This window comes from Myotis daubentonii, chromosome 17, assembly GCF_963259705.1.
Source record: "Myotis daubentonii chromosome 17, mMyoDau2.1, whole genome shotgun sequence".
NCBI classification, from domain to species: Eukaryota; Metazoa; Chordata; class Mammalia; order Chiroptera; family Vespertilionidae; genus Myotis; species Myotis daubentonii.
Window position 1 is genome coordinate 10,503,086 of NC_081856.1, and position 12,011 is coordinate 10,515,096.

Sequence of the window (12,011 nt, forward strand, 5' to 3'; positions counted from 1 at the left end):
TGTACGACAGGATACCATAAAAATTCTAGAAGAATCCAAAGGCAAAAAAATCTCAGACATATGCCGAAGCAATTTCTTCACTGATACAGCTCCTAGGGCACTTGAAACTAAAGAAAAAATGAACAAATGGGACTACATCAAAATAAAAAGCTTCTGCACAGCAAAAGAAACCATCAACAAAACAACGAGAAAACCCACTGTGTGGGAAAACATATTTGCCAATGACATATCTGATAAGGGCCTAATCTCCAAAATTTATAGGGAACTCATACAACTTAACAAAAGAAAGATAAACAATCCAATCAAAAAATGGGCAAAGGACCTAAATAGACACCTTTCAAAAGAGGACATTCAGAAAGCCAAGAGACATATGAAAACATGCTCAAAGTCACTAATCATCCGAGAGATGCAAATCAAAACAGCAATGAGGTACCATCTCACACCTGTCAGACTGGCTATCATCAACAAATCAACAAACGACAAGTGCTGGAGAGGATGTGGAGAAAAAGGAACACTTGTGCACTGCTGGTGGGAATGCAGACTGGTCCAGCCACTATGGAAGACAGTATGGAGTTTCCTTAAAAAACTGAAAATGGAACTCCCATTTGACCCTGTGATCCCACTTCTAGGAATATATCCCAAGAAACCAGAAACACCAATCAGAAAGGATATATGCACCCCTATGTTCATAGCAGCACAATTCACCATAGCTAAGATCTGGAAACAGCCTAAGTGCCCATCAGTAGATGAATGGATTAGAAAACTGTGGTACATCTACACGATGGAATACTATGCTGCTGTAAAAAGGAAGGAACTCTTACCATTTGCAACGTCATGGATGGAACTGGAGAGCATTATGCTAAGTGAAATAAGCCAGTCAATAAAGGAAAAATACCACATGATCTCACTCATTCGTGGACAATAGAGACCATTATAAACTTTTGAACAATAATAGATACAGAGGCAGAGCTGCCTCAAACAGATTGCCGAGCTGCAGCGGGAAGGCCGGGGAGGGTTGGGGGGCAGGAGGTAGGGGGGTAAGAGATCAACTAAAGGACTTGTATGCATGCATATAAGCATAACCAATGGACATAAGACACTGGGTGATAGGGGAGGCTAGGGGACTGTCTAGGGCGGGGGGATAAAATGGATACATATGTAATACCCTTTGTAATACTTTAAGCAATAAAAAAAAAAAAAGTGGGGGGCACAAAATAAATCTCCCAATAGTAGTAATTATAATTAGTAAAAGTTGATAAGGACAAACAAGCAATCAATGGACTAAATCTTTGTCATGAAGCTTAATCCACCAAGAACTGATCTTGAACATAATTTTAGATTTTTGGAGGCAAAAAATTGTTTAATCATGAAATACAGGATACTGACCAAGAAACTAAATAAAGCATAGTGTGAAAGAGAATGTTCGTCAACATAAATTAATCAATATGTCATAAATACACTATCCAAACGTTAATTAATTCCGCATTTAAGGACCTTCAAGAAGTTCCCGGGGTCAAAACAACATGGTAAAGAGAAATCCTGACATCAGTTTGTGGGATCAACACAGCAGTGTCAAACACCCTGAGGCATGTCCTTAATTGGGTTCTTGGCATTGGCAGATGCACCAAACAGACAGGGTGACAGTACAAGAATTGTTCTGTGTCGTTAAAGTAAAGCTGACTTTTCTTCTCATCCTAAGTTTATGAAAACCTCCCTGGGACCTTCCTGGTAGGTGCCACGATATTCCTATGGAAAATCTCCCTTGTAGTGTTGAAAGCAGAGAGTTGTTGGCATAACATTTATGGGGGTAAATTTGGTTGTGACCAAGGATTTACTGTATATAACATTCTTTTTCAGGTCATTGCCTACCTTCTGCCACATCAGTTCTACTTATGTGATCTCTAGAAACATCAGAAATGTGCAAAAGTAGGTATGAGGAAGTGCATGGTAGCATTGTCACTGCAGAAAGTGGACACAATGTAAATAAACGGCAAAACCATAACAATGAATATTATCAGTGATCATTTCAAAGCGCAAGGGAGAATTGTCATGATCTATTTGAAACAGAAAAGACAGGATACAAAACGACATGACATTTATAATTCTATAAAAATGTGATATATAGCACGCACACACACATGCACACAAACTGTAAGGAAATAGACCAGCGTGCAACAAGCTTATCTCTGATTTGGGGATTATAAGTGATTTGCATTATCCTCTTTACTTTTCCACATTTTCTCCCACGAGCATGCATCACTTTTACAATAGATGACCACTGTCCCCGGCCACCACCACCACCAGAAGCAGGCTTTTCAAAACAGCAAAGTCAGGGGGCTGCGTTGGGGGAAGTTACCCGAGTCCTCTTCAGTGAAGACTGTTTTTCCAGAAAAGACCTGGCTTCCGATCTGTATTTTCCCGGGATGGAAGTAGGGCCCATCCAGCTTGTTGTCCTTGCAGAGCTTGGCGAGGATTTCCGTGGGCTTGGACGTGTCTCTCCAGGCGTTGTATCCTTCTCTGCAAAGTGGAGGAGGACAGAGAGGGGAGGCCCGGCTTCCCCGGAAGGACACACCCGATGTCCCTATTCAAAGGGCCCCCTAAGATCCCTGTGGTTTCCTTCAGATTCGACTTGCCATTCTATACACTTGGGCTAGCGGTTTTTGTTTTGCTTTCTCTCTTTTCTGGTCCAAACCTCTGAATATGATGCTTGCATGAAAAGCAGGACTGCTGAATAGCTTGACATAAAAATCTTTTGTAAGTTGTTTATTATTTTTAAAGAAATGTACCTTAAAAATTTTGAAGCGAGATTCACATAACATAAAATTAACCATTATAAGGTTGACCAACTTCAGTGGCATTTAGAACATGCACAGTGTTGTGCAACCACTATCTCTATCCGGTTCCAAAAAATTTCCATCACCCCAAGAGAACCCTGTGCCCATTAAGCAGTTCCTCCTCGTTCCTCCCTGCTCCCGCCTTTGGCAATCACCAACCTGCTGTCTCCACGGATTTCTTTGCAGGCTGTTTTTGTTCTGCTTCTAACAGAATAGCCATTTGGCTGCTATTTATTCTTAGAGAAAAGCCTAGCTCATTCTTTCAGTTTCTCTGCTTCTTTCCTCCCCTCTGCTCCCGCCTCCCCCAAATCATACTGTAGACTCATGACATAGACAGAAAGTCTATGCGTGTTGTTTCTCTAACCAGTGATTTTCCTGGTGCTGAGTTTCTAAATCTGTCCAACCCTTTCATCCCTTAAAAAGAGCTGTTTGTTTAAAAGTTATTAACTGGCAATGAACTGCTCTCTAAGAGCCATGACTAAGATGAGCTTGGATTTCTCTGCACATTGGGACCCAGGATTCAACAGAACTTAACTTGTCTAAGCATTTAAATCAATCAAAACATGGCTACAAAGCTGTTGTCCTACATGGTGCCAGAGATATGAGGGCCCTGGAGTGACCATCCAAACCAAGGCCAGAGCCACACACAGGCCTCCCCAGACACAGGTGCTCTTGTCTTATTCTAAAACCTTTTCAGCGAACAAAGGCTATAAGCTCGCTGATTAGACTATTTTGCTCGTAGGTAGTTCCTCTGTCTGGAAATTCTTCAGAACGAAGGATGCACCACGCTGGCCTGTGGCTTCCGGCCCCGACTTTGGAGTAAGAACAGCTAATCACGTTCTGAATGGTACCCTCTCCTGTACTTGAGGGTGATGAGAATACCTTGGAGGCTTATACAGTCACTGGGGTGCCAACACTGAACTGGCTTCCTGGGCTCAGAGCAGAGCAGGCCAGCCGTAGACACGTGCCCGAAATCATGCCATGAAGGGAACAAGCACACAGACTCTGTTCATGTGCATCTAAATGGGGACAGCCCTCCTACAGACCCATTTGGACATCTATACTAATTTCAATGGAATAATCCATATCTGCAGATGAATGCCGAGCGAATTGTCAGAGGGCTGTGCAATGGCTTTTGTATGCTTATAGCAACAATATTTCTAGTGGAATAAAGAAGAAAAATGTAAATGTCCTAAAGTTCACAAAGGCAAACTGGTCATATCATGTTATAATAAATTCATATGATGGAACACCACAGAGTTAGTAAAATAATTATGTTGAAGGATGTTAATGATATTATAGAATGCTTATAAGGCTTAGTGAGACAAGTGATTTACAAAACTGTACAGAGAATATAAATCTAACTTTGGGGGGAAATAGCATAAAAAAATACTAAAAGGAAATACGTAAAATTTCTTTACATAAATTATCTCTGGATGGAATAATTTGAGCATTATTTTGTACTTTCTGTATTTCCTAAATTTTCTGCAATGAACATATTATTTTATATTCATAAAAACATTTGTAAAAGTATACCATAAAAATCTAATGGACGTCTTTCTTCCTAGCTGAAACTTGTAATTGTAAGATTCTAATTTTTTAAGATATCAGCTACATTTTTTTTAAATAAAGCTGGTAGTCTATACTTTCAAATTAAGCAGGATTCAAAATCTTTGTAAAGAGTGAGAGCTGGGCCCACACTTGCTCCATTTTTAAGTTGGGGATAACGGCTCACTGGGTTTTGAGAGAATCGACTGAAATACTCTATGGAAAGTGCTTGGTATGTCACAGGTGTTAGTTATAATTAACTGGGGTGTTGGCATTTGTGTTATAATAATCATTCTTCTGGCATCACTCCCCTTCATGGAACTCTGCCCATCAGGCCCAGCGGATTGACTGAACACATGCAGTTCAGCTCCTGGCTCCTGAAGGGCCTTCCCTGGGCCCTACATCAGCGCTGCCTCCCCACCCAACCCCCTTCCAGGGCAGCGAGCATTTTCCTCAATCCCGCCCCGCTGACGGGAGCCCGTTTGAGATGCTCAGCCTCGGCTGGCCTTCCCGGAGCAGGCGATCTGAGCCCACAGCCTCGGGACCTCGGGAGGCCAGCAGTGTTTCTGCGGGGAAAGCACTTACATCTCGTACTGGCTCTGCAGGCCGCAGATGGCTCGGTGTTTGCTGTAAAAGCGGTTCTCCAGGTCGATCCTGGTCTCGCCAATGAGGTCATCTGTCCCGATCATGTCATGGTCGTAGATCAGGACGGAGAGCAGAGACTCCTTTGGGAACGTGGCCTGGATCTCAAATGACCTGTGGTCCAAGCAGAGGCTTTGGGAGTCAACACTTGGCGACAGGGGACATTTCCCAGCTTCGCATTTAGCGAAGGAGCCTGCAGTCCGCATGAACGCACTAAACACTCAGGAGATATTTCTGTGGTTTAATTTTTCACTAAGACACAACAATTTCCAATTCTGTTGTCACTTTTCAGTAGCCATTAATCTCCTCATTCATGGGCCATCCGTTTCCGTCTTTAACTAGGGGGGCAGCTAGATGGAGAGGGAAATCCTTGGGTTTGGTCTCAAACTGATTTCTAGCCTTGGTTTTGAATCAGTACCTTCCCGACTGTAAAACATGGGAAAGTTTCTTCATCCTGCTTAGTCTCCTTATGTGTAAATGGAGATAAACGTCTTCTCTATAAGACAGCGAGGTGGTTAAATGCTGTTTTTACAAAGTGCACATTTTACTTCTAGGCATTGAACTGGCGCCCAATAGACTGCCATTCCCATTCCCGCCCACTTTTACTTCATCGGGGAGTACAGCTGTGCTTATTTGAAATGAGAGCCCTATACAAGATGGATAAACCCTAAAGCAGTCATTCTCAACCTTGGCTGCACATTAGAATCACTTGGGAATCTTTTTAAAGTCCTGATTTCTGGGTCTCATCCTCCGGAAATTCTGTTTCTTTGTTACTAATGTTGTGGTCCCACCCCATAACAAAGAAACAGAATTTCTGGAGGATGAGGCCCAGAAATCAGGATTTTACAAAGATTCCCAGGTGATTCTAATGTGCAGCCAAGGTTGAGAACCACTGCCCTAAAGACTAGGGCAGGGCTGGAAAGCCGTCTCTACAGAGTCTGAGCCCTGAGAACAGAGACCCGCCGTCCTCATCTCCGCGCTGTTGCAGCCTGCATGCCCCTGCAGGAGTAGGCAGCAGTGTTTCCCTGAGCTGCCAGGGACCTCAGGGGTCACCATATCCAATCCCTTCACTTTATAGATGAGGACGTTACAATCCAGAGAACACAAGTGACTTGGCCAGGGGCATAAGTCAGGCCCAACTCACAGAAGTGCCAGTTTTCTGACTCCTCGTTCTGGCTCTTTCCTGGATGCCACGCCAGTGCAAGGTGTTAGAGTCCATCCTGCTGTTGGACTTACTGGGACAACGCATTATCCATGCGACTGAGCATTAGAGAAGCTAAGAATTAAACCCTGCATTTTAGGGAAATGTCTTCCTGAAAGCCAAATCAAGACACACCAATGTTTCTCTACTGTTCTCGGGGCAAGGTGGGGTGGCCTGGGAGCAAGGGACAGGGAGGAGGTGGGAGGAAGGGAGAATGAGGACCCATTATTTCCCACGTGCCCGCGGGCCTGTCTGGGCTGCTGCCGGCATGCTCAGATCCACGTGGCCCTGACTCTCACTCTCCGGTGTGGCAGGAACTGCAATCACAGCACAGCCTGAGCCAATTAACCCTCCCCCAGAGAAAAAGGCAGCCAGCTCCAAGCTTCCGGGACTGTAACTGACTAAGGCAGCGGGGGCAGGCTGTGTGGGGAAGAAATTAGCATCTTCCACCTAAAGACATACTACTGCCTCCCTGGAATCCAAACAGTAATGGATTCTAGAGGCATCTCACAAGGAAGCCTCCAGCTGCCCATGTCTGAGCTTAGCTGCCACCAGGAAAGGACTTAAGTGCTAACTGCCCCTGGCAACCTTGCCGACTCAATGCCTCTGTTCCAGCTCCCTGAGCCGTGTGCTCACAGATTAACCTCTCCTGGCTCTTCACTGGGGCTGTCTCACCATCTCTAGGTCCAATGGTGGTTTGAGAAATGCACCGTGAACTGGGTAAAAACTGAGCCTTTGAAACATTCAGTACCTCTGAGCTTCAGAGCAACAATGTTCCACTGTTTCTTTGCTCAGTTATTTATTCTCTTGCTAATTCCTTTGTTCACGGGACAGTAATTACACATCCACTATGTGCCAGGCACTGTGGTGACTAAGAAAACAAGAAGCCACCGAAGTCTGCAGACAGGTGCCACTCAGGCTGATGCACAGCGACAGGCCCTATTACATCCCACCGGAAACTGGAGGTTTGTCCACCCATCGGTTCATTCATTCGCTCATCATTCATTCACTCACTTATTCCTTCTACTAGTACTCACTGGGCATGTGCTCTGTGCCCTGCCCTGTCCTGGGTGCTGGGGACGTGGCATTGAACAGGTGAGAACGAGTCCCTGCTCAGTGGAGCTTACATTTCAGTGGGGAGATAAGAGACAACCAATAAACACACAAACATATCAATTCATGTCAGAGGCCGTAAGGAAAAGCAGGCGAGGTGCCAGGGATCACGGGTGGAGCCTGTGGCATCCTCATTCAGTGGTGAGGTCCCAAAGACGGAGTCCCCAGACCCCACCCAGGTCAGGCCCAGGAGCCCGCCGCTCTCCCTGCTGGAACACTGCAGGAATGAGCCAGCAACTTTTGTCGCTGAGTCACCATTAAATACCATTCTAACAAAGCATCCGCACGTGGAGGCTTCTGGAAGAGCCGGCAATGCCCAGGCGGGAGAGAATATTGCATCACCCCCTCCTACTGTCACCACAGCGTCAGCGGGCGCAGCACAGCCAGTCTAATTCCGGGCGCTGTGGTGAGAGCGGCAAACAAACAGTAACTGCAAAGCACTTGGCAAAATGAAGTGCCGGTTACATACACGGCAGATAATGGTAAAGGTCACCTCTGGATCAGGGAAGCGAGGGTGCGTTTCCCTGGCATCGTTGTAATCATCTCATAAACCTGAGCAGGCACAATCATTTATTTCATTTCCTCGGGAGCAGGACAGTATAAGGGTTTGGCGCTCATCAAATGTCAGAGGGTCCGAAGAGATCGCAAATGTGGAAGTGAATTTAAATAAGGCTGATGGAGATTTCACTCCACACTCCTGTTACTCAGGAAACCAGGAAATTAAATACATTTAACATATATCTGTTGATAAAATGATTATTAAGAGAGAGAGAGAGAGAGAGGAAAGGTATGTGTTTTGAGTACCTCTTATGGGCTAGCATAGACTACAGTGAGATTTTATACATTTAATCTCCTACAGCAGCGGTTCTCAACCTGTGGGTCGCGACCCCTTTGGTGGTCAAACGACCCTTTCACAGGGGTCGCCTAAGACCATCCTGCATATCAGATATTTACATGACGATTCATAACAGTAGCAACATTACAGTTATGAAGTAGCCACGAAAATAATTTTATGGTTGGGTCACAACATGAGGAACGGTATTCAAAGGGCCAGAAGGTTGAGAACCACTGTCCTAAAGATGCCTGAGAGTCAAGTCACTGTTGTTGCTTTACAGATGAGGAAAACCAGGATCAGAGAGGTTAGGCCACCTGCATAAAGTTACACAGCCTGTATGTGGCAGAATGAAACCCGCATCTGCTTGACTCCAAAGTTAACAGCAATCAGGTGCACCAGCTCAAGCAGGGAACACGAATGTGTGGCACACCCGTTAGCAGACCAATGGGGGGGGTGTTTCTGTGAACGGGGGAAAGCCTGGTCCACCCAACATGCACACATGCAACACACTTTGCAGGAAAACAGAGCACGGTGGGGGACACAGTTCAACCTTTTTACTTTGGGGGTCACCTCAAATGAGCTGCAAAATGATACGATGGGAAAATCCCTTTGGCAGGAGACAAGACCAAAGGTGTGGCCCCTTCTCCTCCGCTCGAGCTGTGTGAACCTGAATGAGTTTCTAAACCTCTCTGGGCCTTTGGTTGCCATGTTTGCAAAAAGGATACCTCCCTGTCCAAAAGCAGGAGGCTGAATCTAGGAGAGATGAAGATCTAGGAAAATCATTATTGGAGAACCGTTGGCATGAGGATCACCATGTACCACCTTATACCTGAAGGGACTAAAGAAATTGGCCTTTCTCCACAAAGCAGAAGTTAACATCTAACCTCCTGCCACCACGTACTCAGACACACCCGTGTACACAGCAGCCCCCCCCAGACGCACAGCAGGAGCGACTCCACCCAGATGGCCACTGACCTTCCAAACACTGGGTTCAGCTGCTTGGGGATGTATTTGTCTCGGTCCTTGATTTCCGTTTTGCCAAGCTTGACCACAATGTAGGGATCCGATTTGCCGTCTGGATCGGCTGGGCTAAGATTAAATGCCTGGGGGCGAGAAAGGACATGCCCTTGGTCCAGAGGTGCCCACCACTGGCTGCTCACTGGGATCCCCGGGCAGTTTAAAATACACAGACGCCCCACTCCCATCCCCAGGTGTTCTGATTTACTTGGCTCTGGGCTTTGGGCTTTTTAGAAGCTCCCCAGAGGACTCTAGTGTGCCGCCAAGGCTAAGAACCACTGCATTCGCCTCCCCATGTTGCTGTTAAGAGCTATCAGCTTTGCCGAAGCTCAGCATTCTCCGGAGTTGTCTGCCCGGGGAAAGCAGCGCTTGGCACAGAGGCATGAGGAATTTGCTGGGCCAGGAGGCAGAGGCATGCATTTGAGTTCTGGTTCTGGTTGGGCAGTCTGAGATCTGTCAAATCAGAGCCCAGAAGGATTGGGCTCTGAGTCCATGACCCCATCAGTCTTGCATTTAGCACTGGCTGATGAATGATCTGTTTCTCAGAGTGAGTCTGGCTCCAGAGAAGCTGGGCAATAAACCATCACGAGCAACACTTTTTTAAAAAAAATCCTCAGCTAAGGATATGTTTTTACTGGTTTTCAGAGAGAGACAGAGAAAGAAAACACACATCGATGTGAGAAAAGAAACATCAATCAATCGGTTGCTTCCCATATGAGCCCTGACTAGAGATCGAACCAGTAATCTAGGTATGTGCCCTGACTGGGAATCGAACCCAAAACCTTTTGGTGTACAGGATGACGCTCCAACCAACAGAGCCAGCCAGCTAGGGCAGCAAACATTTTCTAAGAGAAAGTGGGGGTAGGGGGTTAGTGAGGAATGATGCTGAAAAGAGGGAGAAACTGTAGAGATGAGAGCTGAGTGAGAAACAATCCGTAGTCAGGACGCTATCCTACAGATGGGATGGCATGAGCACACAGAGCTATATATTCAAGGAGTTCATGAGAGCATGCTTAATAGCCACATTTGTAGACAATCTGCATGTCAATTACTTAAGGGGAAGCTTAATCCAAAATGGTCCCTTCATCACATCGCCCAATTTTAATCATCCACGTCGCAGTTATCTCTGACTTTCATTTCATTTACCTGACCCTTTGTTTCTATTTAATACATTCTTAATGCCCCACCATCTCCAGCTAGTATGTACTTGCCAAGAGAGCAAGGCTACTGGCGGTCTTGCTCATTATATTATTTTCAGGATCTCGAATACGGTCTCCTTAATATTTGTTGCATGGATGAATAAATGGGTGCTAACATTAATTCAGAAAAATGCTAGGTGGCTACTAAGAAGAATGAGAAAGGCCTGTATATACTGATCTGGGAAAATGTCCAAGTTGTATTACTAGCTAAGAAAAGAAAATAGGAGATCAATATGTAATGTATCAAGCAGGATTCTGTTAAATAACTACCAGGGAGGAGCTGTAGACAAGTGGAAATAGATATAGATTTATTTGTATCTGCAGGTGAAAGTAAGTTATTTCTGGGAGTGGAATTGCAGAGGGGGGGTGATTTTCCAAGAAATCATCTCTCCCAAGACATGAGTGACCTCCTGAACAAGATTTAGAAAAGGTTAGTCTAACCAGTGGTCGTCGGCAAACTGTGGCTCGCGAGCCACATGCGGCTCTTTGGCCCCTTGAGTGTGGCTCTTCCTAAGCCTTAAGAGTACCCTAATTAAGTTAATAGCAATGTACCTACCTATATAGTTTAAGTTTTAAAAATTTGGCTCTCAAAAGAAATTTCAGTCGTTGTACTGTTGATATTTGGCTCTGCTGACTAATGAGTTTGCCGACCACTGGGTTAAACCAGTGGTTCTCAACCGTGGCTGCACATTAGAATCACCTGGGAATCTTTTTGAAAATCCTGATTTCTGGGCCTCATCCTCCGGAAATTCTGTTTCTTTGTTACTAATGTTGTGGCCTCACCCCATAACAAAGAAACAGGATTTCCGGAGGATGAGGCCCAGAAATCAGGATTTTAAAAAAAATTCCCAGGTGATTCTAATGTGCAGCCACGGTTGAGAACCGCTGGTCTAAACTATCCTGTGGGTGGGTGCTTAGCATAAACTACCCAGCACTGCCAGTGATTCTTCACAAGTGCTTCTCATCCCCAAATCCCTAGTGGTCAGAACATGCCTGGCCCCTGGTGGTCGTGGCGATGACGATGCACATGTCAGTGGCACGATGGAAAGGGGAAACTTAGTTCTCCCTTAGCACAAAGAAGAGTTCATTTTTATTTTATGCTTCCTTTATGTTTTTTAAAAAGGATGCAGGCAGTGTCAGCAGAGAGTTAATACAAAATAAGACTACCGCAATCAAATAAGATTATGGAAATCAACTCCAAGTTCAGGAGACGAAAACAGATGCATGAACCACAGAGGTTCAGCAGACAACTGCTTGGATTGAGCAACAGACGTGGCCCTGAGCTTCCTGGCAATCAGGCCCCAACATCTCACAATTAAAGTTCAGGGCTTGCATATTCAAAAAGTAGGGCAGAGAATGTTTTCCTCGGAAATACGTCCAACATGGAATTTCTCAGCATCACAGTGCAGAGGCCTGGTAAGAGGGGTGCGGGAGAGCTTCACAGTGGCAGCTGCCCTGTTTGTTTTTCTAAGTCTTGCCTGGAGCTTCCTGTTTCCAGCCTATTTGATTTTCTTCCCAGTTAGCAGCAAACCCAGAGAGCAAACACAGCTACACATCACGCCTGGAAAGCCAGCAGGTGGATGTCCACGTTACCAACCAAGCTTCACACCCCTGTTGTGGAA

General features: G+C 45.4%; 1 protein-coding gene across 2 annotated transcripts in view; it reads right to left on the minus strand.

Moving 5' to 3' along the window:
- Positions 1-12,011, minus strand: part of FER1L6 (fer-1 like family member 6) — a 129,946-nt gene that overhangs the window by 19,714 nt on the left and 98,221 nt on the right. For both annotated transcript variants that reach the window (XM_059672789.1, XM_059672788.1), the window contains 3 exons: positions 9,149-9,276; positions 4,968-5,138; positions 2,357-2,517 (listed from right to left, as the gene is read on the minus strand). In XM_059672789.1, the coding sequence (XP_059528772.1) occupies positions 2,357-2,517; positions 4,968-5,138; positions 9,149-9,276 (460 nt within the window). The remainder of the gene's footprint in view (positions 1-2,356; positions 2,518-4,967; positions 5,139-9,148; positions 9,277-12,011) is intronic.